This window comes from Eschrichtius robustus, chromosome 10 (genome assembly GCF_028021215.1).
Source record: "Eschrichtius robustus isolate mEscRob2 chromosome 10, mEscRob2.pri, whole genome shotgun sequence".
Taxonomy (NCBI): Eukaryota; Metazoa; Chordata; class Mammalia; order Artiodactyla; family Eschrichtiidae; genus Eschrichtius; species Eschrichtius robustus.
This window is the reverse complement of record NC_090833.1, coordinates 88811991-88837930: the sequence shown is the minus strand read 5'-3', so window position 1 is coordinate 88837930 and position 25940 is coordinate 88811991. Positions and strand designations below refer to the sequence as shown.

The following is a 25940-nucleotide window of genomic DNA, read 5'->3' as shown; positions in this document are numbered from 1 at the left end:
AAGTTCATCCCTAGGAGATGCATAATTTGCATGATAATCATTTCCTTATTTGAGTTATGTGTACTTTCAGATATTGCTTTTTCTTTTTTCCTCAGAAATAAACTCTGAGGATTACAGATCCTATTCTTTTATGTTAATCATAGGCTCCATTTTCCAGCATTTGTTACATTTTCAGTTTTATTTACAAAATCTGTTTATATATGATAAAGTTAATTGTCTATCAGGACCCACAAAATGGGGGCCCACATTGCAAATCTAAACCTAAGTTGGCCTGCACTTATGGGACACATATCACAGTCGAGGAAACTTAACATGCACCAATCACAATCCTCCAACTCAGCTTTGACTAGCTTACTTTAACCTAGAAAATAGGACCTGCCTTATACGAAAATCTCCGACCTCCTAGACAGTGATGTCCTGTTTCTATGCTGCCTCTTGCCCAAAACCCCTCAGAATAGTGTTCCACTGCTTGTATCCAGAGGTAGACATTCTCAACATTTTACTATATTTGCCTTTTCTAGTTATTTTTTATTACAAATATATAATACAATGCTAAGTACTTTAACATGCATTTCTAAAAAAAAAAAGTAAACTTACATAATCCCAATATTATAACAATTAACAAAGGTAATGATAACTTCCCTTAATGTTTCCAATATCCTGTCCATATACAAATTTCCACAGTTGTTCCCAAACGGCCTGTTTTCTCCAAAGAGGATCACTGATCGAGGACCACACACTGGATTTGCTGTACTATCAGAGTTTAACCCATAACCTCTGGGGCTTAGGTAGAATTTGAGCGCCATTCATCAGTACAGACTGTTAACAATATCTTATTGCTCCCTAACTCCCACCCCCTCTACACACACACCCACACCCACCCCCAAAATTTGCGAGTGATTGCAGTGCTTATGGGAAACGTAGTCTTGAACGTTGCCGGTTATCGCGCAGCATTCTGGGAACGGATGTCCTGGGCTTTTCTCCGTGCTGGTGAGGCAACTCAACTTTTCTACTTCCGCCCTTTCCCGACTGGCGGGCGCGGAGGCTTTGCGCGTGAGGTGAGGACGTTTTAGGTTTGGACATCCAGCTTCGAAGGGTAGGCTTGTGCCCAGGGTCCAGGAACAGCAAGTCCCGGAAACCCCTCGTGCCCCAACGTGGGACTCCCACCGCCTGTCTCCGAGCCCGGCCGGTGGGTAAACCTGGGAAAGGTGAATGGGGGCGGGCTCCGGGGCCGTAGGTGGGGCTGAGTGCTGGTCAGAAATGCTCGGTGCGGCACGGGTGTGGGAGCTGACCGCAGCCGGACCCGGGAAAGTCCCTTGCCAGCAGTGGAAGGGCAATGCACGTTTATAATATTGACCGTGAACCTGCCACGAAGCGCGCACGGGCGGTGGGTCTGCGTTGAGCTCCCGAGCTTAGGAGCCAAACAGATCGAGTAAATTCCTTCTCTGTTACTTGGGCGTAAGTCAGGTTTCTCACCTAAAAATAAGATTATTAATAACTGTTTCGTGGCGTTGTTCGGAGAGGTAAATCTTCACCGGTAAAGCATTCAGCCAGGTGCTAGGCAATAAGCACTAATAAGTAGTAGTTAATAAGCCAACATATAATGTTGGCTCGCATCATAGTTAGGAGACACTTTTTTTCATTTAGTATTTAATCCTCACAGCCACCCTATTTATAGGTATAACTCTATCATTAAAAAAGAAGAAGAAAATGGTCTCAGAGAAGTGGAATAACAGACCCAAGGTCACAAAGGTGAGGAAGCTAGGATGTAAAAAAAGGTATACTTTCCTCCCAAATTCAAGCTGTTCCTAATATCCTGCCTACCCAAAACCCAGTGTTGCAGCTATCACAGCACTAGCAGAGTGACTTGTCCCCAAATCCCCAGGACTGTGATTGTAAAGTCAGTGTGAACTGAATCTCACTCTGTGACAGGTGTGTTTACTCTGGGATTTGTGGAATGTTTCCAGAGCCTCTGGGTTAAGACTAAGGCTCCTGGAAACTTCTGCACTGTCCAGGCTGTCTCTGTCTTCAGAAAGCACAGTCTGATGTTCTAGTGCGGTGCTGTCCAATAGAAAGAGAAGGTGTGCCACGTATGTAATTTTAAATGTTCTAATAGCCACGCTAGAAACTAAAAAGAAACAAGTGAAATTAATTGTAAGAACACATTGTGTCTGTCTCAATATATCAAAAATGTTACTTCAACATGTGGCAGGAGCCACATTTCAAGTGCTCGATAGTGGGATGTGGCTAGTGGCTACCATAATGGATAAAACAGTTTTAATGAATTCCAGGAGAATCAAGTTTAAGGCCCTGCACCAGTGGTTCCCAACCAGGGTGATTTTGCTCCCCAGAGGACCTTTGGAAATGTCCAGAGACACTTTTGGTTGTCACAACTGGGAGAAGTGCTACTGGCACCTGGTGGGTAGAAGCCAGAAATGCTGCTTGACATCCTACAATGCACAGGACAGCACTCCTCACCCCCATGACAAAGAGTTATCCAGCCCACAATATCATTAGTGCTGAAGTTGAGAAACACTGCTCTATATGAAAGTTTCAACTAAAATGCATTTGTTTCCTAGGCGTAAGTCTCAGCATCTCTGGAACAAAGCAGTTCTTTTGTGGCAGAAAGGCGGGGACAGGAGTCCCATCTCAGAGGGACCACCCTCATCAGAGCTTCAGAACAGATGCCGAAAAACCCAGAAAGGAGCAGGTTGTGATTCGCTCCAAGGTGATTAAGAACTAGGTCTTAATCACCTTGCGCAGAGAGAGCCAGACTTGGTGATGTCACCACATCCAGAAACCGTCACAGACTGTGTGACCATGGAAACTGTGGATCAGCTTGCAGAAGGTGGTGAGCAGGGGTGGATAGGGATGGGTGACTGATAGACTGCACAGGTAAAGCCACAGCCAGAGTCAAGGAAATTCTGTCTTCAGTCCTTAAATAACCCCCCACTTTCTTCATTCTTCTCTCATTCTTTCCAGATTCTGAGCCACTCTCACGCCATGTTCATCACACATGGCATCTAGAGGTAGACTGTGGCTTCCTTTATCCTGAACATATAGAATCACAAAATGATAATATAGGAAAAGATTTCTACTTCTGACTCTTAAAACCTTAAAACAAAATACTGAGCTTGAGATGTATTTCCCCTGGTCACCCAGGACAGAGCTAGGAGCAAAGCTCAGTGCTGTTCAAAGCACAGCACTGTTCATTCTGTCACAGGTAAGTCACATGTCTTATCAAAAGTCTTTGAGAAACTGCAACAAATTAGAACAAAAAGATTTAAAAATATTTTGTCATTATCTTTTTGTTCAGAGTTTTCTGTTGATTTTCTAACTCAAGGTGTAAAAAGATATTAATATTAATCCTTTGTTTTAGTTTTTTGTGAATTAGTCAGAGAGGACATACGTTTTTTTAAATCAATAGGAAAATAATTTACAGTCACCCAGTGAAAAACAGTAGGGTTATATCCACATGATCATATCAGAAATGTACATATTCAGGGAGTGCTGTCTCTATGTGGTGCTTCCTGCTCCTCAAGGATCAACAGAACATTTTTCCATAGAGAGACTTTTTTCCCAACTGGTGTGATGAGATTAGGCAAGTGAATACAGAAGCTCACCAGACCTTTCCTGACTCCATCCCTCTTTTCTTTACCCCCAGCTTATTCTTCACAGTTCTCTGCATTCTCCCAGGAGCAGCAGAAAATGAACATATCTCAGGTGAGTTGTTCATTAACACCTTTTTTTATAATGGATTGTATAGATGGTTAATTAACATGGCAAAGTAGATATAGAAACGGATCAGAATTATTCAAGGAAGATAATAGAAAAGCAGATGAATAGCACAGCAGAGTTGTCATGTGGATAGATAAAGGTCCTCTGATATTACAGATTTTCCAAAGTGCAGCTTCATATTTCTTCTGACCTTTCTGATAGCCATGGCAGAGAGTTAGACAGACAATATTTGTTTAAAGAATTGCGTTGATGGAAGCTTAAACCAGACATTCCTTATGGAATTTAAAGTCATCAAAGTCAGGAGAAATGTCTTTGTTGGTCTTCATGTAGGTGATAGTGCAGATCTTTCCAATGACAACCCTGAAAAGAATTCCACTGAAAGTAAAGGGCATATTGCCAAAGCAGGGCTTTTGTTAACACAGGTGTTCGGATAAGTAAAACAGAAGTTGAGTTATCCTGTTGGATCCAGGGATAATTCTTAGACTAACTAGAGGTCAGTATGAATGGCTGTATGTTCATGTCCTTAAAAATAGCTCTCCATAAATATTCCTCTCAAGTACCTGTCATAAACAAGTTGTTTAGCAGACAGTTTAAAGTCCTGTTCTTTGGCAAATGTTACCACACTTTCCATTCATACTTCAGTCCACTGCATGAAGCCTTGGTGTCTCTCTTCATATGCCTGTGACCTGCACTCACCAGTGACCTAATTACAGTCAAATCTAATGGGTCTTGTGTAGTCCTTACCTCACTAGACCTGTCTCAGTGCCTGACTCCCCCCTCTCTGTGTCTCTGGAAGGTCTCCTGCATTAGTGTGTGTGACACCCTCCTCTGCCACTGTCCTGCCTCTTGTTTCTTTCATGGAGTCATCTTCCTTCTCCTGCCCTTTCACATGTCTCCTCCACAAGTTTCTGTTCCTTCTCACTATTTTTCTAACTATTCTTCTTGACTCATTTCATCCCATTTCTGGTTTTAACAATGATGTATTTGCTAGTCTCCCAAATGAGGCTCTGCAGCCCACCGTGACCAATGGCACTTTTTGTGATGATGGAAATGGTCTATATCTGCACTTCCAAAATGGTGACCAGTAGCCACATGCACCTCTTGAGCACTTGAAATGTGGCTAGAGTGGCTGAGGGACTGAATTTTTAAGTTTTAAATAGTCATATGTGGCTACCGTACAAGACCTAGTTGACTCAACATTTCTCTGTAGGTATCTAAAAGTATCTCCACCTCAACTGATTCAAAGTAAAAGTCAACATTCACAGCCCTTCCCAAACTAATCCTCCTCATCTTTCCCTATAGTTGGTACCACCCCATTCAGCCAGGCACCCAAGCCACAAAAAATGGAATGCATGCTTGACTCCTGTTGCTCTCTCTCTTACTCTCTTAACTCCTGCCACATCTGGCCAATATCACGTCTGGGTACTTTTCCTATTTGTGTAGATCAGAGATAACAGCAATTTTATATGGTTCAACTTAATGTATTTTAAATGTACTCCTCTACTTTATTCCTCCTCTCAACTTAACTGGTGGAATAGCTTCTTTACTGATCTGTCCCACCTCTTTCTTCACCTACTCAGGCACATCTTCCACATGGGTAGTTCATCTAAATGCTAATGAGGTAATGTATCATGCATTTGTAAATCACCTCAGTGGCCTCTCATCCCTAAACAATAAAATTCCCAATTTCTCAGAATAACATTCAGGCTTTGGAGGCATTACAGATTTCATTTCGTCTTTTTACTTTATTGCTGCTCTGACATTCTTGACAGCTATTTATTGAGTAGCCACGATGTTGCAAGGAGGTGACATGTGCTATAGTTACAACTTAAATAATACAGATACTTTTCTTTCTTAATAGTATTTACAATCTAGTGGGAAATATGACATTAAAAAATTCAGTATATAACTTTAAAGCAAAACCAAACCTCATTTACTTTCTTAAACACATCCTACTGTTCCTGACTCTTGCTTCATACCCATTCGCATTGTCTTCTCTGGATTGACCAAATCTTCATTTCATTCACCTGGTGTTGTGGACTGATTTGGGTCCCCCCCAAATTCATATTTTGAAGCCCTAACCCCCAATATGGTGGTATTTGGAGACAGGGTTTTTAGGAGGTAATGAAGGTTAACTGAAGTCATAATGTGTGGGAATCCTAATTCGATAGGATTGGTGACCTTATAGGAAGAGGAAAAGAGAGAGACTTCACACACAGGCACTGAGGAAAGGCCATATGAGGACACCTTGAGAAGGTGACACCTGTAAGCCAGGAAGAGAACCTCACCGGAACCCAACCATGCTGATACCCTAATTTCGGACTTTCAGCCTCTAGAACTGTGAGGAAATAAATTACTGTTGTTTAAGGCATCCAGTCTATGGTATTTCATTATGGCAGCCAGTGCAACTGAGTCACCTGGCTCTTTACTTTGTTTTTCTTTTTCTGTTTTTTCATTTTATTTTTAATTGTAAAATATAGATAACATAAAATTTACCATCTTAACCATTTTTTAAGTGTACAGTTCAGTAGTGTTAAGTACATTCATATTGTTGTGCAACCAATCTCCAGAACTCTTTTCATCTTGCAAAACTAAAGCTCTATATCCATTAAACAGCAACTCCCCACTCCTCCCTCTCTTCAGCTCATGGCAACCACCATTCTATTTCTATGAATTTCACTGCTCCAATAGGTGGAATCATATAGTTTTTGTCTTTTTGTGACTGTCTTATTTCACTTAGTATAAAGTCCTCAAAGTTCATCCATGTTGAATCATGTATCAGAATTTCCTTCCTTTTTAAGGCTGAATAATACTGCATTGTATGAATATACCACATTTTGTTTATCCATTCATCCTGTGATGGACACTTAGGTTGCTTCCACCTTTCGGCTATTGTGAATAATGCTACTATGAACATAGGTGTACAAATATCTCTTCAAGACTCTGCCTTTAATTCTTGTGGATATATTGCTGGATCATGTGACAATTCTATGTTTAATTTTTCAAGGAACTGCCATACTGTTTTCAACAGTGGCTGCACCATTTTACATTTTCACCAACAGTGCACAAGGATTTCAGTTTCTCCAGATCCTTGTCAGCACTTGCTATTTTCGGTTTTTCTGATAGTAGCCATTTTAATGGATAGGCGGTCTGGCTCTTTGCTTTTGACCTATCATGAGTAAGTTTTGGTTGCCTCATCCAGGAAACAATGCTCTTTTTTTTCCCCTTGTCTCCCTCTGGGCTAATTTCCAGTCCTCTTCTGAATCTGCATAGCCCTCTGTCTTTCACCTATCTGCACTTCATACATTAGTGGAAATTACCTGATATGTGTTTGTCTGTCTGGTTAGACCATTAGCTTCAAGATCTGGAACCACCACGGGTTCATCTTCATAGGCTTTCAGCTTTCCTAGTTGAGATTGCTCATTAAACTCTGTTCCAAATAAAAGATCATCCCCTATGTATATGGAACTGGGCCACCAAGAGAATATGGATTTATATTCTTCTCAGACCACCACTTCATTTCTTAAAAGATAGAGCCCATTCCATTATTATCTTCTCTTTTACAAACCTGTGCACACTTGTTCTGCTTGTGACAAATAGGCCTGTTCTTCTGAATGAAGGGCTTTCCAAGAGGAAGTTTTTCTGACTTTCCCTCTGTATTGTGCTTCCTCTAATATGTTGTCGTTTAGCCTCTTAACCTTTAAGATCATATCACCTCTGGATTCTTTTTGTGCTTATAAGAAGGACTAAACTTCTTGTGGACAAATACAGTCCCCTTGAAGGAGGTAATACACAGGAGATACTAGGAATAATGTGAAGGTTTCTTCTTCATACATGGGAAACAAAGTCAGGATTAAAGGAATTAGTTGATTGATTGATCATTTAAATTCAGTGAGTATCAGGATTTGCAGTTTGTCAAAGAAAGGACAGACTGGTGGCATAGGCTCAGTTGATCAAAGGTGGATAGTTGAAAAGAATTGTGTCAGTCCTGAAGAATGGGTGGAATTTTGTTGCAGAGTATGGGCAGGTTACTACATCTTGAAAGAATAACATCAAATGGACTAAACAAGGGATACAAGGTCCAGTAAGAATCTTTGCCTATTACACTTTGGACTTCCTCTCAGGGAACACTAAGAGAGATAGAGAAATCTTGGGACCAGACTAGGTGTATTAGTTTGTTATGGCTGCTATGATAAAGTACCACAGACTTGATGGTTTAAACAACAGAAATTTATTTTCTCACGGTCTCGAGGCTGAAAATCTGAGATCAGGGTAAAGACAGGCTTGGTTCCTTCTGAGAGCTGTGAGGGAAGAATCAGTTCCAGGCCTCTTTCCTTGGCTTATAGATAGCTGTCTTCACATAATCTTCCCTCTGTACATATCTGTGTCCAAATTTCCTCCTCTTATAAAGACACTAATCAAATTGGATTAGGGCCTACCCTAATGACCTCATTATATATAAAATAAAAAGCCTATCTCCAAATACAGTTACTGTGAGGTACTGGGGATTAGGACTTCAATGTATGAATTTTGAGTTGGACTAAAGCCCCTAACACTAGAAGTCCTTGGATGCCATCCTTAACGATTTGATGTCATCATGAGTTCTAGCATATGATATGGGGAAGAAATTCATGTAATAAAAGCAGTTTTGTTTTTAATGTGGAAGTACTAGCAGAATGGGAAAGACATGAAAGGGGTAAAGTAAGAGTCCCTGTGACTCCAGAGTTTTTCTGATAGGAGGGCAGAATGGTGATCCCTGTTGTAGAAGTGTATGAGAGCTGAGAATGTGCATAATTTCATATATTTTTAAAGTCATTTATATTTATTTTTTGTGAATCAGTCTTCTTTTTTTCTAATTTTAAAGGCTTTTTAATTATTAAAGAATTTATCCTTTTATTCTGACATACGTGACAGATATTTTTTACTATTTCATTATTTGTCTTTGGACACTTTTTGTCCAGAGTTGACCAAGTTCTTTCATTTTTACTAGTAGCATTTTGAGAAATTGTTAAAATATAGAAAGATACAAAGGGATAATGTAATAAACCTTCCCTAATTATCAACTATAAAATTTTTTTAAATCTTAAAAAATTTTTTACTTATTTATTTAACTGAGGTACAGTTTTAATACTAGTAAAGTGCACTCTAATTGTGAACTGAGTGGATTTTTACATATGTATATACATATAATTTACCACCCAGATTAAGAGAGAAAACATTTCCATCATCCCTGAAGTTTCTTTCCTTCCTTCCAATTTTCAGTTAATAATAACTGCCCCCTCCTGCAGAGGTAACCACTAATCTAACCTCACTTATCAGGAAAAAAAGTATAAATTCATTTTCAACACCATATAAATGGAACCATACCAATGCGTGCACTTTTTCAGGGGAAGGGGCGGTCTGGCTTTTTTCTCTACACGTTTTTAGATCATCAATGTTGCTGTGTATTTTAATACTTTTTATTGCTGAGCAGCATTCCATTATATGAATGTATGATGATATGCTTATTCTCTTGTTGGTTTTTCATTTGTGTTTTTTCCAGTTTGGGACTATTATGAATAAAGCTGCTGTGAACATTCCTTTGTGTCTCTTGGCATATCTTCATTTCTCTTGGTTATACAAGTAGCTTTCTAAAGTGGTTGAACCAATTTATACTTCTATCTGTACCAAATTCTCACTACTGTTAGCCTTTTTGATTTTAGCCATGTGTAGTGGTCTCTCATTGAAATTTATAATTTGCTTTTCTGTGATAAATACTAGCATTGAGCACCATTATTTGTGTTTTGGCCATGTAGATATCTTTTATGTAAAATACCTGTTCAGTTCTCTATTTTAATTGAATTATTTGCTTTTATTGATTAGTAGGAGTTATATCTATATTATCAATACAGGTCATTTGCCAGATGTATGTATTGCTAATGTTTTTGCATTCTGTGACTTGACTATTTCTAGTGTCTTTTGATGAACTAAATTATGAAATTTAATAAAGCTCAGTATCAATGTTTCTTTAATGGTAGTTCTTTGTGTGTCATGTTTGAAAGATCTTTCCCTACTCCGAGATCATGAAGATATTCTCCTGTGTTGTTAGTGGATGCTTGATTATTTGAGCTTGATTCACCTGGAATTACTTTTGTGTATGGTACAAGGTAAGTGTCAAGGTTCATATTTCCATATGGATATCCAGTTGCCCTAGCACCATTTGTTGAAAAGACCATCCTCTGTCCACTGAATTGCAGCAGGGCCTCTGTTGTTCAATCAAGTGAACCAGTCAAGTGGTCTATATCTAGACTGTATTCTCTTCTTTTGGTCCAGTTATTTCTCTTTTTACTGGTACTTCACTGTCATAATTACTGTTGTATTTCAGTAAGTCATGAAATAGGGTAGGCCTTAAAGTTTTACTTCTTAAAAAACTTATTGGCTAATTTTGATCCTATGTGTTTTCATAGAAATTTCGTTTCCACTGAAAATCCTGCTGGGGTTTTTTAAGAGTAGAGGTGAAGTCTGACATTTCATTACATTTACTCCTATGTATTTTATCTATTTTGATATTGTAAATATTTTTAAATTTCATTTTTAGTGTTGGTTTATCAAAATACAATGGATTTTTAAATATTGATCTTATATCTAGCTATTTTGTTAAATTCGCTTATTCTAATAGCTTATTTTGGTAGATTCTTTTGGATTTTAAATGCACATCATGTCTTTTGCAAATAAAGAAAATTTTACTTCTTCCTTTTCAATCTTTATGTCTTTAATTTCTTTTTATTCTTCTAGTACCATGTTGAATACAAATGATGATGATAGAAATCTTTTTCTTCTACCTCACCTGAGGGGGAAAATACTTAATATTTCACCACTGAGTGTGGTTTTAACTTTAGAGTTTTTGTACATGCCCTTCATTAGAATGAGGAAGCTCTCTTTCTGTTTTTAGTTTGCTGAGAATTTTTATTACACAGAGGTATTAATTTGGTCAAGTGCTTTTTCTGCATTTGGTGAGATAACAGTATAATTTTATTTCTTTATTCTGTTAAAGGAGTGGATTATACTGATTGAATTATCAGTGTTTAACCAATCTTGCATTCCTGGGATGTCTCACACCTGGGTCTGAAGTACTATCCCTTTCATATATCATGCACCTTCTTGGTTAAATTTATGCTTAGTATTTTTTATTCTATTCTAAATGGAATTGTTTTCTTAATTTTTTTTATTGTTCATTGCTAATGTTTAGAAATACAAATGTTTGTATGTTCTTGAATCCTGAAAATTTGCTGAGTTTGTTTATTAGCTATAACTTTTTGTAGATTTAGTGTTGATGTGTTATATATATTTATATATTAGATTATGTCATCTGACTAGAGGTGGTTTTACTTTTTTCCTTTCCACTTTTATCTTTTTTCTTTTTCTTGCTCATTTTCTCTGGCTAGAACTTCCAGTACAATGATAGAATTGGTTACAGTGGACATCCTTGTCTTATTACTGAACTTTGGAGGAAAACTTCCTGTCTTTTAGCATTGTGTATGACGTTAGCTGGGATTTGTCAAAAGTGCTTTTTAGCAAGAGGGAAGAGATATGAGAACATATGTATATGTATAACTGATTCACTTTGTTATAAAGCAGAAACTAACACACCATTGTAAAGCAATTATACTCCAATAAAGATGTTTTTTAAAAAAAGTGCTTTTTATTGTGTTGAGGAAGTTCTCTTTTATTCCTAGTTTGTTGAGTGTTTTTATCATTTGTGTTGGATTTTGTCAAATGCTTTCTCTGCATCAATTGAGATGATCATGTGGTTTATTTCCTTCATTCTATTACCGTACTGTTACATTGTTTGATTTTCCTTTGGTGAGCCACTCTTACATTCCTGGGTTAAATCCTACTTGGTCATGGTGTATAATCATTTTAATATACTGCTAGGTTTGGTTTGCTTGTATTATGCTGAGGAGATTTGCATCTATATTTCTAAGGAATATTGATCTTTAGTCTTGTGATTTCTTTGTCTGACTTCGGTTAAAAGTAACTCATAGAATGAGTTAGGAAGTGTTTCCTCTTCTATTTTGGAGTGAGTTAGAGAAGGGTTTGTGTTCATTCTTCTTAAATGTTTGGTAAAATTCACCAGTGAATCCATCTGGTCCTAAGCTTTTCTTTGTTGGGAGGTTTTTAACTACTAATTCAGTCTCCTTACGTGGAACTCTTCAGATTTTCTATTTCTGTTTGACTCAGTTTTCATAGTTTGTATATTTCTAAGAATTTGTCCTTTTCATCTAGGTTATCTAGTGTGTTGGTGTGCAGTTGTTTATAGTGCTCTCCTATAGTCGTTTTTATTTCTGTAAAGTCGGTAGTAATGGCCCCACTTTCATTACCAATTTTAGTAAATTAGAATCTTCTTTTTTCTTAGTCAGTCTGCCTAAAGGTTCATCAATTCTGTTTATCTTTTCAATGAACCAACATTCAGTTGATTATATTGTTTTTTATTCTTTATTTGGTTTTTCTCTGCTTTAATCTTCATTATTTCCATCCTTCTGCTAGTTTTGGGTTTAGTTCACATTTATTTTTCTAGTTCCTTAGGATATACAGCTAGGTAATTGATTTGAGATCTTTTTTAATGTAGGTGTTATAGCTATAAATGTCCCTGTAAGCACTGTTTTAGTTGCATCTCATAAGTTTTGGTATGTTGTGTTTTTGTTTTCAGTTATCTCAAAATATTTTCTAACTTCCCTTCGATTCCCTTTGATTTATTCTTTGATCTTTTGGATTTTTTAAGAGTGTGTGGTTTTATTTCCACATATTTTTGAATTTTCCAGTTTTCCTTTTCCTACTGATTTCTGGTTTCATTATATTTTGGTCATAGAAGGTACTTCGTATGATTTTAACCTTTAATATATATTGAGACTTGTTTCATGGCCTAACATATGGTCTATACCAGAGAATGTTCCATGTTTTCTGAAGAATGTGTATGCTTCTGGTGTTGGCCTGAGTGTTTCTGTAGATATCTGTGATCTACAGTTCACAGCTTTGTTCAAGTGTGTTCTTCCAATATTGATCTTTTGTCTAGTAGTTGAACCCATTATGAAAGTGGGGCAATAAAATCTCCAACTATTATTGTTGAATAGTTTATCTTGTCAATTCTGTCAGTTTTTGCCAACAGAAGTTCTGTTGTTAGGTACATGTATGTTTATAACTGTTTTGTTTTCTTGATTTATTGACCCTTTTACCATTGTAAAATGTCCTTTCTCTCTATCTCTCTCTTTTTTTTTTGGTCTTAACACATTATTGACCAGAGATGTATTAATACTTAGTCTTTTGTTACCCGAACGTTATTGACCAGAGACGTATCAATACGTTTGTAGAGAGTGATAAAATTAACATCACTGTGTGAAGTTGTTAGACCTTAAAATTGACCAAGGGTTCATTATACAACTTATGATTGTCATTATCATTCACATTTTGCTCCATTAGGTTTTTGTTCCAACCTTGTGTATATTATAAACATAAAATTTTCAAAAATGACACATTGTGAAATTTTGAGTGAAGAAGATTTTTTTGGTGAATTTTATGCAGATACTTTCTCTGATTGTCCGAGCGACATATATACTAGTCTCTCAGAGGATGATAGTTCTTCAGAATATAGTTCTGATTCAGGTGATGTGAATATTAGACCAACAGAATCATTGATTCTGATATGGAAAGTGAAAATGAAACTCAAGGTGCTGGAACTTGCTCCTTTGCTTCTACAGAAGAGTGGATTGAAGACAACATTTCACAAAAATTAGAAGACTTTACATGTGTGTCAGGTGTAACTATTAAATGTAATAACCTGCAAAGTGTCCGTGAAATAACAGAATTAATTTCTGGCCAGCCGAAACAAAAATCGCCGGCCACAGGCGTTAGTTTTTGCAAAAATCCCCCAGTCATTAATGAGTTAAAGTCTGTTTTGTCTAATCCTAGTATAGGCAAGCCAGGTCTATTTTGGTTACTGTTTACATGATATATCTTGTGTTAGTCTTTTACTTTCAAACTATTGTGTCTTTGAATGTGAAGTGTTACTTGTAGACAGAATATAATTGGATAATGTTTTTTAAATCCATTCTGCAAGTCTCTGCCTTTTAATTCAAATATTTAACCATTAACATTTAATGTAAGAAGAATTTGTCTTCTGTTTAGACATTTGCTCTGAGTATGTGATATGTCCATTTTGTTTTTCTACTTCACAAATTTTGCTTTCTTTTGTGTTAAGTCAATATTTCCTAGTATACCATTTCAGTGACCTTGTTGTGCCTTTACTACATTTTTTCCCAGTTATTAGTGGTTACCTTGTTGATTACAATTAACAACTATAACAGTATTGTTCAGATGAATACAAACTTAATTTCAATAGTATACTAAAACTTTGCTCTTCTATAGCTTCACACCCTCCTCACTCCTTTATGCTGTTATTGTCATCTAAATTAACATTTTTATATATGTTGTATGTATATTAGTAGCAATTTCTAATTACTGCCTCATGTAGTGGTCTTGAAATCATACAGGAGAAAAATAAATACAAAAAAATACATTTATAGTGTCTTTTATATTTTTACCTGTGTACTTACTTTTACCTACATAGTTTTCTTTATTTCTTCATATGGATTTTTGAGTTATTGTCCAGTGTACTCTCATTATAGCCTGAATGACTCCCTTATTAATATTTCTTATACAGCAGGTATACTAATGACATTTTCCCAATCCTTATTTACCTAGGAGTGTCATAATTTCTTCTTCGTTTTTGAAGGATGGTTTTGCCGAATATTCGAGTCTTGGTTGACAGTCTTTCCCTTTGGTACTTTAAATATGTCATACAACTGCCTAATGGTTTCCCTGGTTTCTAATGAGAAATCAGCTATTAATCTTACTTGGGAGCCTTTGGAGGCAATAAGTCACTTCTCTCTTGCTGCTTTCAAGTTTTATTCTTTGTCTTTTGGCCCTTTTTCCTCTCTTCTCTCCTACTTCTGGTATGTGAATGTTGCTATGTTTGATTGTGACCCACAAATCACTGGGGCTTTTTGTTCATTTTCCTTCATTATTTTTACTGTATGCTCTCAGGTTGGGTCATCTCAATAGATTTATATTCAAATTGGCTGATTTTTCTGCCTATTCAGTTCTTGAACCCTCTAGGAACTTATTCACTTCATTTATTGTACTTTCAATTCCAGAATTTCAGTTTGCTTTTTCAATATATGTATAATTTCTGTCTCTTTATTGATATTCTTTATTTGATGAGACATTGTTCCCATACTTTCCTTTTGTTCTTTTGATGTGGTTTCCTTTAGTACTTGGTACATATTTAAAACAGCTGATGAAAAGTCTTGGTCTAGTAAGTCCAATGTCTGGACTTACTCAGAGACAGTTTTTACACTGTTTCATACATAGTCTGTTTGTTTTCCTGTATATGAGTAATAGTTTCTCATCTGTTTATGTCTCAAATTTGTGTTGAAAACTGGACATTTAAAATATAATGTGTAATGTGTAATCAGAATCTCAACAACTGCAGCTGTTGTTATGTATTTGGTGACTCTTTTGAACTAATTCTGTAGAATCTGTATTTTTTGTCATGTGTGGCCAACTGAAGTCACTGCCCCATTAATTAAATAGCCAGCTAATAATTGGACAATGATTTCCTTAAATACCTGTAACCAATAAGGCTCCCAATATTTGCTAAGTTACTCTGTGTGTATGTTGGGGCATGCCTTCAACAATTAGCCCAGCATTTTATTACTCCACATTAGCCTTCACTTTTCTTTCATAGAGCCTCAAGGTTAGTGAGAGGCAAGGGTTTAGCACCTTCTCAGGTCTTTCCTGAATGTGCACACAGCCCAGGGATTGTGTGTCACCTTTTAGATCATCAGGAATATACCTGAGCTTTTCAGAGCCCCTTCTGGATATCTCATTCTCCAGCTTTTCCCTTTAAGCTTTTTAGTAATACTGTTGTTTCCCTTAACTGTTAAAAACTGCCTGTAGTAGTCAAGTAGCCATGATGGTAAACAATAACCCATGATTTTTAAAACAAAATAATGTCATGTCCCCAGGGAAAATGTTATTTACAGCTTTGAGTCATGTCAAATGAAGAGGGGTGGTCTAGGAAACCACCGGACAGGCCAAATAATGCCAGTTCTCTGGGAATGGGGTTTATCTTCTAATTGAACCTCAGTCTTAGGTACTGAGAACTTGGGTCTCAGCATTTTATTACTTAGAAGAGATAGGGCAGATGGGTATAGGCAGCAGTTTTGGTACTGTCTGCTACTGCTCTCTCCCTACTGCAGTGAGATCCCACCAATCACATTATGTGTTCTGATGACTTTCCCCTTACAGATTAAGTATTCTTTAGTGGAGATATGCATGAGTCTGAGTGGATTTAAGCACTGACTGTTCTTCCTCTACACTAGCTATCACCACATGGGACAGAAAGGGGCTTCTTCTGAATTCTCCCCCAATCCTTTCTATGACAGATTGGCTCCCTTGAGAAAATCTCACAAAGAAGGTAGAAATTACCCTATGTCTGTGACACATACCATCTCCCCAGGGACTTCACACTCTTCACATTTGCATGCATGTGGTTTTTATAGCTTAAGCTTCCTATCTTCTTATATGGAGTTTAGCATATGGTTCAGTAAGCAAATGAATGGGTCCTGATTCTCCCTACAGGTACCTATCTCTCCTGATTTCAGATTGTTTGTTTGCCATGCAATTTCATTTCTCTAATGAGTTCAAAAAGACATTAATTTTCAGTTCGCCAAGCTTTGTTCTTGTAAGATGTTAGTATTGCTCTTTTCAGCTCTCTACATCTCTGAGCTAAAATCTAAAGCCACACTGTATGATTGTATTTTTTTCTAATTTGGTGAGACTTACCGTTTTTATTTTATAATATGCAAAGTGTACCAGAAAATAATTTATGTTATGATCAGATTATCCTTTATATTTCAGTTAGTCAAGTTGGGTAATTACGTCATTTCAATCTTCTGTATCAGTGGTCAGCAAACGTTTTTGGTAAATGTCAGGTAGTAGGCTTTGTGGGAGATATGGTCTCTCTTGGAACTACTGAACTCTACAGTTTTAGTCTTATAGCAGCCATAGATAATACATAAACAAATGAACATGAGCTGTGTTCTAATAAAATTTTATTTTCAAAAAAACAGGTAGTGTGCCAGATTTGGTCTTTGGCCCATAATTTTCTGACCCCTGTTCTAAATCTCTATTGGTTTTTCAGTCTGCTTGTCCTGTGAGTTACTGAGAGAGTTGTGTTAAAAACAGTAATTATAATTGTGTGTCTGTATATCTAATTTCTCTCAACTATTGTTTATATATATACAATATACAATAATACTCGTTGTTCTCAGTAATTATGTTCTGTCAAGTGGCCATGAACACTGAATTAGCAAATACTGAATCATTGCTCCCAGGGGAAATACAGGATTAGGTTCCTGCAAGCTCCTGGTCACAACATTTTGGTTAGCCAATCAATATGTAACCTGGTTATGTGTGTTTCTGTTTAAGAACATCTTATTTAATAATATTGTTGATTCATGAACATGAACTTACAACCAACAGCACCATAATTAATGCTTGAACACAGCCTATTAAACATGCTTGTTTTCTGCATAAGGCATATCACAACCTTTTTGTACTTAGGGACACTAGATAGCACTTCTTTTTCTTTTTTTTTTTTAATATGGAATTTTATAAATTTATTTATTTTTATTTATTTTTGGCTGCATTGGGTCTTTGTTGCTGTGCGCGGGCTTTCTCTAGTTGCGGCAAGCAGGGGCTGCTCTTCATTGCAGTGCACAGGCTTCTCATTGGGGTGGCTTCTCGTGCGGAGGATGAGCTCTAGGCACGTGGGCTTCATCCGTTGCAGCACGCGGACTTAGTAGTTGTGGCTCACGGGCTCTAGAGCGCAGGCTCAGTAGTTGTGGCGCATGGGCTTAGTTGCTCCACGGCATGTGGGATCTTCCCAGACCAGGGCTTGAACCCCTGTCCCCTGCATTGGCAGGTGGATTCTTAACCACTGTGCCACCAGGGAAGTCCCTAGATAGCACTTCTGTACTACACAATGGGGCCATTCTAAAATGTGAAACCAAGAAATAGCACAAAAATGAAAAAAAAAATGTGCTAGACTACAATAAGGATAAGATTACAGTACAACAGCTGAAACAAGAAGGCAAGGCATTATCTTGTTCAAACTCAGCTGGGAAAATGTGTATTAGGCAAATTTTTTATCATTCTGTGAATGTCTGCAAATGACTGCAAAATCACAAGTACTGATTTGGAAGTTAAAAGTAAATTTTAGTGAGTAGGTGAATTTGCAAATACAGAATCTGAACAATGAGAATTGACTGTATTTGGAAGCTGTGTTGATATGCTGTATTTGGAAGCATATCAATTTATGTTACACCTTCTGTTAAAAGAATCATTTTATCATTATATATATATGTGTATGTATATGTGTGTGTATATATATATATATATATATTTCATACTTTCTTACATTCAGGTCTACTGCTTTTCATGTTAATATAACCACATCAATTTTCTTTTGGTTAGTGATTATGTATATATCTTTTTCCATCCTTTTCCTTTCAATCTTCATACATCCGCCTCTATAAATTGTGTTTTCTTTGTTGTTATTTTTATGCTGTCAGTCTTTCCTTTAATTGTATTCATTAGTCCAGAGGTTGGCACATTTTTTCTGTAATGTGTCAGGTAGTAAATATTTTCAATTTTGATAGTCATAAAGTCTCTGATAAAACTGCTAGGCTCTGCTTGTTTTTGCATAAAAGCAACCATAGACAATACAAAATTATTGGGGGTAGGGGGGTTGCTGTGCCCCAATAAAACTTTTATTTTAAAAAGTGGCAAGCTGGATTTGGCCACAGGTCATAATTTGCTGACTGCTTCCCTGGAGCATGCCCAGGGTAGTAGAGTGGGATGAAAATTGTAGGAAGTGTATTTATATTTTTTTGCTAAAAAATAAATTTAAAAAACAAAAGTTTTACTAATATACTTATTGAGAGTACAAGCATATAACTCATAAATACATACAAATTAAGTTATTAATATTTTTACTAGTTGAACACCTCCAAAGTATAAGCTAAAATTAGATCCAAAATAGGCATCCTTTATATTCATTTGTTTAATCTCTTTACCATAAACATAAGAACTGTTTTCATGCGTATTTTCTATGTCATCTAATTCTAAACCCAGATTAAACAGAAATGTACTTTTGCAGGCATCAGTGTCATTCAAGGACGTAACTGTCGAACTCACCCAGGAGGAGTGGCAGCAAATGGGTCCTATTCAGAAAACCCTCTACAGAGATGTGATGCTAGAGAACTACAACAACCTAGTCTCAGTGGGTGAGCATATAAGCATAACCTACCCTCATAACTCCATACAGAAGGCATTTCCTTTTTATGCATCAGTACACATGAATACTTTAGATTTTAATGTCATTTAGGCTTTTTATTCAGGAATATAATGTAACCAAGCCCTATTGAAGAATAGAAAGTGTTTGACTGCCAATGCCAACTGCCAATGATAACTTCAGCTGAGGGCCTTCAGGATGCTGTTCCTGAAACTTTTTACACTTCTGGAGACTAAAAAGCTCATCATCTGGCCTAAGTACTCAGTTGTTGCCTGTTTACAGGGAACTGCATTTTCAAACCAGAGGTGATCTTCAAGTTGGAGCAAGGAGAAGAGCCTTGGTTCTTAGAGGAAGAATTCTCAAACCAGAGCCATAAAGGTGAGTTACTGAGCACTAATAGAATTCTGTGGGGTATTTAGACTCCAAAAGGTCAGTTTAGCAGTGAACACCTTCATATTTCAAGACTTTTCTTATAAGTCCCAAAGGCACAAAAAGCACCAGTCAAAAGAGAATGATTAATAAACTTGACTACATTAAAATTGAGAATTTTGTTCATAAATGATACCATTAAAAGGATGAAAAGACAGGCCACAGAGTAGCAGAATAGATATACAATACAAGTAACCTGGAAATGATAAGCATCCTGAAAATGTAAAAACTTCTGCAAGTCTATATAGGAAAGTATAGCAACTCAGTGTAGGTGAAAGACTTTATATATAGGAGCTTTCAAACAGCTGGTAAATCTTTGAAAATGTGTTCAATCTCATTACTTTTCACAGAATACAAAATAGAGTATAAGGTGAGATAAGTAATATGTATAACATGAACTGAGATTAACAAATCTGGCAATGGCAAGTCATGGGGAGGATGTAAAATATTAAAGACCTTATTTACTGACTGAAAATGTAAACTGATAAAACCACTATGAAATCAGGAAGATGTTATCAAATAGTTAAAGTTTTATACACCTGTAACCAAGTAATCATTTTCCCAACTGTATACCCTATAAAAAGGCATGATTGTATTCTCTAGAATGAATAAAACAATATTTATGGCAATATTGGTTATTTTTGCCAAAATTGGGCTCATCAGCAGTAGAATAAAGGAATAGTATTTCTTAAGGGAGAATTATACTATATGCTATATGAAATCTTATACAATGATTGCAAACATAATATTAAACAAAAAATATAAATATGCATGTATGGTTACAATTATGTAAATGTCAGAAACAAGCAAAACTCAATTACATTTTTAGGAATTAATATATAGGTGGTAAAACTACAAAGAAAATCAAGGAAGTAAATATCAGGAGAGTGATGAACTCTTAAGCATGAGGAAGTTGTTACCAGGCAGGGTTTTTTGCAGAGCCATTTATGTTCTGTTTCTTGACATGGTTTCTAATTTGATGAGTGTTCACTCTATACTGTTAAATTGCTTATATGTGCAATATGTGTTTTATGCAAATATAAATTGTTTCATGCTTAACAGAAAGTTACAAGATGAGCCAAAAGTGAAATAGTATTCACAATTCATATAAGCCAGAAAGGATGGGCATCTAGAATGCATAAGGAATTTGGATCTTTGCAGTAAGGTCTTCCATGATACCTCATTTAAAATTTCACCCCTCATATGAAACTGAAATGTGGAAATTTCGAATGAAGTAATCAGGTTCACTTATCTGCAGTTTTGTTAGATGGAATAAGTCAAAGGTATCACAGCCAGAATTGAGCAGTGAATCTAATTTAATTACAAGAATTGATTTTCCTTTTATCAGTCTTATACTTGTATTTCTGTGACTCACAGCTGCAAGATGGGTTTTATCCTGAGCTATAAACTTCTTCATTTAATCATGAGGAGTTTGGTGCTGTCAATTTAATTTGATTTTGAAAGACTGAATGGAAATAAGGAATGATATCAAACTGAAGTATGAAGACTCTTGAGGATTCTACCAGTAGAGCCTAGATAATGTTGGACCTCTACTGTAATTTACTTCCTCAAACCAAACCATTCTCCTGTTGGGCCTAGCCCATCAATGCTTATTATCTCCTAATTTTCTTGTTACTCTACTTAAGTTTGTAACCCCCCATGTTGTATTAATTATCTGGTTTTCCTGCTCCCTAAAATCATCACTCCCATAAGAGTCTAATTTCTCTCCCTTCTCCACCCAGGTAGGAAAATCCAATTTATCACAATCCAACTACAGATATATGTTTATAACCAGTTTCCTCTCTCATTTTCACTATATCAATATTATTTTTTAGAGGAAGGTGTCTCTCTCTCATACACACAAACCCACAAATTAATCTTGAGAAATCAAAAAATGAAATGCAACATAGGCTATATGTTTATAAGCCCCATCCATAAGAATTGTAAGATTCAAAGTGTTTTCAATTTTTCTGTTTTAGAAGACTACAGAGATGAAAATCTAATCAAGAGGCACAAAAAAATCAAAGACAAACACCTGCAGCAAGTAACATTTATAAATAATAAACAGTTGCCTAGAGAGGAAGAAGAAGTTTTGAGAAAACCATTTAATCTGCACATAGTTCCTGTTTCTTCATCAAAAATGCCCTGTAAATGTGACTCATGGGGAGTGAATTCACAAAGTATTTCTCAATTTATCATTAATAGTAGAACCTACTCAACAAAAAAAACAGATTGTTATAATGTACATGAAAAGTTGCCTTTCAAAATTAAGCTTGAAAGAACTCATATTGGAGAGAAATTTTATGAATATAATAAAAATCAGGAAACTCTCAGTTATAAGGAAAATCTTCCTGAACATCAAAAGTGTCAAACGTTGAAGCAAGCTTTTGAATTTAATGGGATTGGAAAAGCCTTCTATGTTGAGGCTGCCTGTGTTAAACATAAGAGTACTCATATAGGACAACAATCCTGTAAAGATGAAGAGTTTAGGAAAAACTATGACAAGACACCTCTCTTTGACCATGAAAGAACTGGGACAGGGGAGAAACACTCTCATCTTAACCAGTGTGGGAAATCCTTCTGTGAGAAGTCAGCTATCAAGGAATACAATAAATTTAACATGACTGTGAAACATTGTCAATGTATTACAAGTGGGAATAATTTCATCAGGAAGTCATACCTTACTCAACCTCAGAGAACTCTCACAGAAGAGAATCCATTGGTATGTAATGACAGGACACAAACTGGAGATAAACACTTTGAATGTCATGAAAATAGGAAGTCTTACCAGAAAGCCCACAAAGTACGCCAGAGAACTCACTATGAAGTAAAACCCTATAAATGTAATGAATGTGGGAAATCCTTCTGTCAAAAAGGACATCTCATTCAACATCAGAGAACTCACACAGGAGAGAAACCATTTGAATGTAATGAATGTGGAAAAACTTTCTCCCAGAAGTCACACCTCAGTACACATCAGAGAATTCACACAGCAGAGAAACCCTATAAATGTAATGACTGTGGGAAAACATTTATCCAGAAGTCAACCCTCAGGGGACATCAGAGAATTCACACAGGAGAGAAACCCTATGAATGTTGTGATTGTGGGAAAACTTTTGTTCAAAAGTCAACCCTCAGAGATCATCACAGAATTCACACAGGGGAGAAATCCTTTCAATGTAACGAATGTGGGAAAACTTTTGGCCAGAAGTCAAACCTCAGAATACATCAAAGAACTCACAGTGGTGAGAAAACTTATCACTGTAAAGAATGTGAAAAATCCTTCTGGCGAAAAGACCATCTCATTCAACATCTGAAAACACACACAGGAGAGAAACCATTTAAATGTAATGAGTGTGGGAAAACTTTTGCCCGGACATCAACCCTCAGAGTTCATCAGAGAATTCACACTGGGGAGAAACCATTTAAATGTAATGAATGTGGGAAAAAATTTGTCCGGAAGGCAATCCTTAGTGATCATCAGAGAATTCATACAGGGGAGAAACCCTTTGAGTGTAATAAATGTGGGAAAACTTTTGGCCAGAAATCAAACCTTAGAATACATCAGAGAGCTCACAGTGGGGAGAAATCTTATGAATGTAATGAATGTGGAAAATTGCCTAAGAAGTCAACCCTAAGTATATACCAGAGAATTCAGGGAGGGGGAAAACCATATTGATATAATAACTGTGGAAAATTCTTCTGACTAGGAGACCAACCTATTTGACATCGGAAAATTCACAAAGGAGAAAAACCATGTAAGTATGAATATAGGAAGAATTTTGCCCAAAAGGCAACTCTGAGAGTGTATCAGAGAATTCACACAGGATTTCTTTCAAGGTGCTATGGAAACCCTGTTGGGTTGAGTCATGCCTTGTTAGATATCTCATATCACATGTGCTGGTAATCTCATTAGTAAGAATTTCATAGCTAAACTAAATTTCCCTATCTCCCTGTCATCTAAGTGGGGCTTTGTGACTGGCTAGTAGACTGAGAATACTCATGTTGTATGCCACACCTAGTTCTGACTTCCCTGGTCCCAGCAGTATCTCAGTCATACATGGAATAGTAGCAACTATCCCTTAGAGAGGAAACGTATCCCCCACTTTGCTGCCTGAAGCAAAGCTGCTGGCTCAGTAGGACCCTCAACTCATAGGTACTCTCATTGGGCCTGTTTCACTGATGGTTTTGCTAGTTGAAACAACTTGGACACTGTGACTGTTCAACCTCAGTGCCATTATGCAGACCACAAAACTAATGTGGCTGCTCCTGTCACTGGGCAGAACACAAAGATGTTCTCAACTCTAGCCAGTATTCCTTCTGATGAAACTTGGTGCGTTTTCATGGACTCTTGGGTTCTTACTGTACCTAGCTATCTGACATGCCTGTTGTAAAACTATAGGCTTATAAAAGCACCCCTGTTTGGCACTGTGAACTGTGGGAGGGAAATCACAGCTGCTGAGCACAACGTCTGGGTTGTTCAACTAGATTCACATGGTAAGAGACTATTCTCTGATAAGACTGACTGGAATCAAGTTGCTGATCAAGCCCCCACTACCATGATTGCCAGCATTGCTACCTGAATCCATATCATACTGATGGCAAAACATTTACCATCTTACCCTGGATACAAAGTAAAGGTCTGTGTATATATCCAATGTTTCCTTTGATGTCATTTGATACAAGAATGTAGTTTTCTTCTTCTGGATTAGTAGCCAGTGCTCCATATGCCATTTGATTAATTCATCCTTTTCCTACTGATTTTAAATATCTTCATATACTAACTTGTCATTTGTAAACATATTGCATATGATTGACTACTCGTGACCATATTAGTAACAGATTCTCCTTTTATGAACAGGGATGGCTTATACCTCATATGAGCCAAAATACCCTGTTTTTCTGGCCTGATACTGAATGTTTCACTGAAGGGTATTTGAATCAAGTTTAGAAAAGGAGAATACCTCCTAGGACTTTGGAAATGAAACATCACAGACCAGTTACATTGTTACTCCAGAGCTGCCAGCAGCATTGTGAAGAAGATTCAACTGCGATAAGAGAAAATAATGTCCAGTTCGTACTATATTCCCTGAAAATCAAGAGATTACTGTTTACTCTGTTTTTATAATTGTTGGTAATATAAAGAAAGTCATTCTTTCATAAAATTTCTCTGTTTCTTAAGATATGTAGAATCATCTCCTTTACACCCCCTTTCATATATCATTTTTTAGGATTATGATTGGATTTGCTATTAAGTGCAGGACCATCTACCCTCCAAGATGGAACCAATTCACCCAAGTGGCCTGAATGGGAGGCCAGGTGACAAAGTCCCCTGATGGCACTCAGGCTTTATCTGCTGTCCCCTTGGTGGGGAAGCCTCTCCAGATAATACATTATCAACTGGAGACCATGGTCTATGCTGTAGTCACGAACGCTCCATTCTCCCTGCTTGGTTTATCTCCTTTCCAAGTATTAACTTTTATTCCAACAGATGGGTGCCTTATCTAGAGACACTGGCAGAGTCAATTTTCTGTCTGCCTGCCTATTAAGGGTCTTAGAGCTAATAAATGAAGCCTCCATGAAGGCAGGAATTTTTATCTGTTTTGTTCATAACGTGTCCCTCTACAATAATATTGGGCATTAAAAAATTACGAAGAGTCCCTCTACATATTGGGCACTAAAAAATACTTGTTGAAGGTAGAATTATCAAAGTGATATCTGAAAATTTTTCCTTTTGATGCTTCAAATTATATTTTGAGATTATTCATTATTATAAATAGTTAAGGAAATTATTGCTCTAAGCTCACACTCAGACTCTTCTCTTTTGGATATTTTCTAAAATTGCTAAGAGAAAACTCATTCTTAATATTCAGAAGTGTTCTTCAGATCTCTTTCAGCCAAAACAAAATTTATTTTCAATAAACCAGTATTCCCAGTTCAAAATTATGTCTGCATAGCTATCGGTTTTTTATTAGCATTGGAGAGTACAGGCTTTTTTGGGGGGAGGTGCTTCCACACAAATATTTTTTAAGTACCAATCCAAAAAATTGTGCATAACAATGACAATGATAAATTAGATTTTCAGGATCAACCAAATGGGAAGGCAAAATAATTAGTTCTTGGGGTCATGTCTTTAATTCATCATACCATTAGTTCTGCTCATTTTTACTTCCCAATCAACTTCCTGACAGTTACAAGGAAAAGTTTTTTATATTCTCAGGTCCAAAATCTATCTCCTAGGAGACATGTCTGACCCCACAAGAACAGGTATAACATCTGCTCTGACCTACCTCCATGTTTTGTTCTTCCTTGCCAGGTATATAATACCTCTTCTCTCACATTAAAGATCTCCCTAGAAGCCAAGCAGAAATGGTATATT

The 25940-nt window shown here is 36.7% G+C and overlaps 1 protein-coding gene across 1 annotated transcript; it reads left to right on the top strand.

Annotated features, from left to right (window-relative positions):
* Positions 1-1022: 1022 nt before the first annotated feature.
* Positions 1023-24319, top strand: ZNF510 (zinc finger protein 510). Its single transcript, XM_068553361.1, has 6 exons — positions 1023-1189; positions 2580-2851; positions 3665-3723; positions 18998-19124; positions 19415-19510; positions 21541-24319. Exons 2-6 carry the CDS (start codon positions 2782-2784, stop codon positions 23238-23240), a joined length of 2052 nt encoding a protein of 683 aa, XP_068409462.1. The 5' UTR covers positions 1023-1189; positions 2580-2781; the 3' UTR covers positions 23241-24319.
* Positions 24320-25940: the final 1621 nt, after the last annotated feature.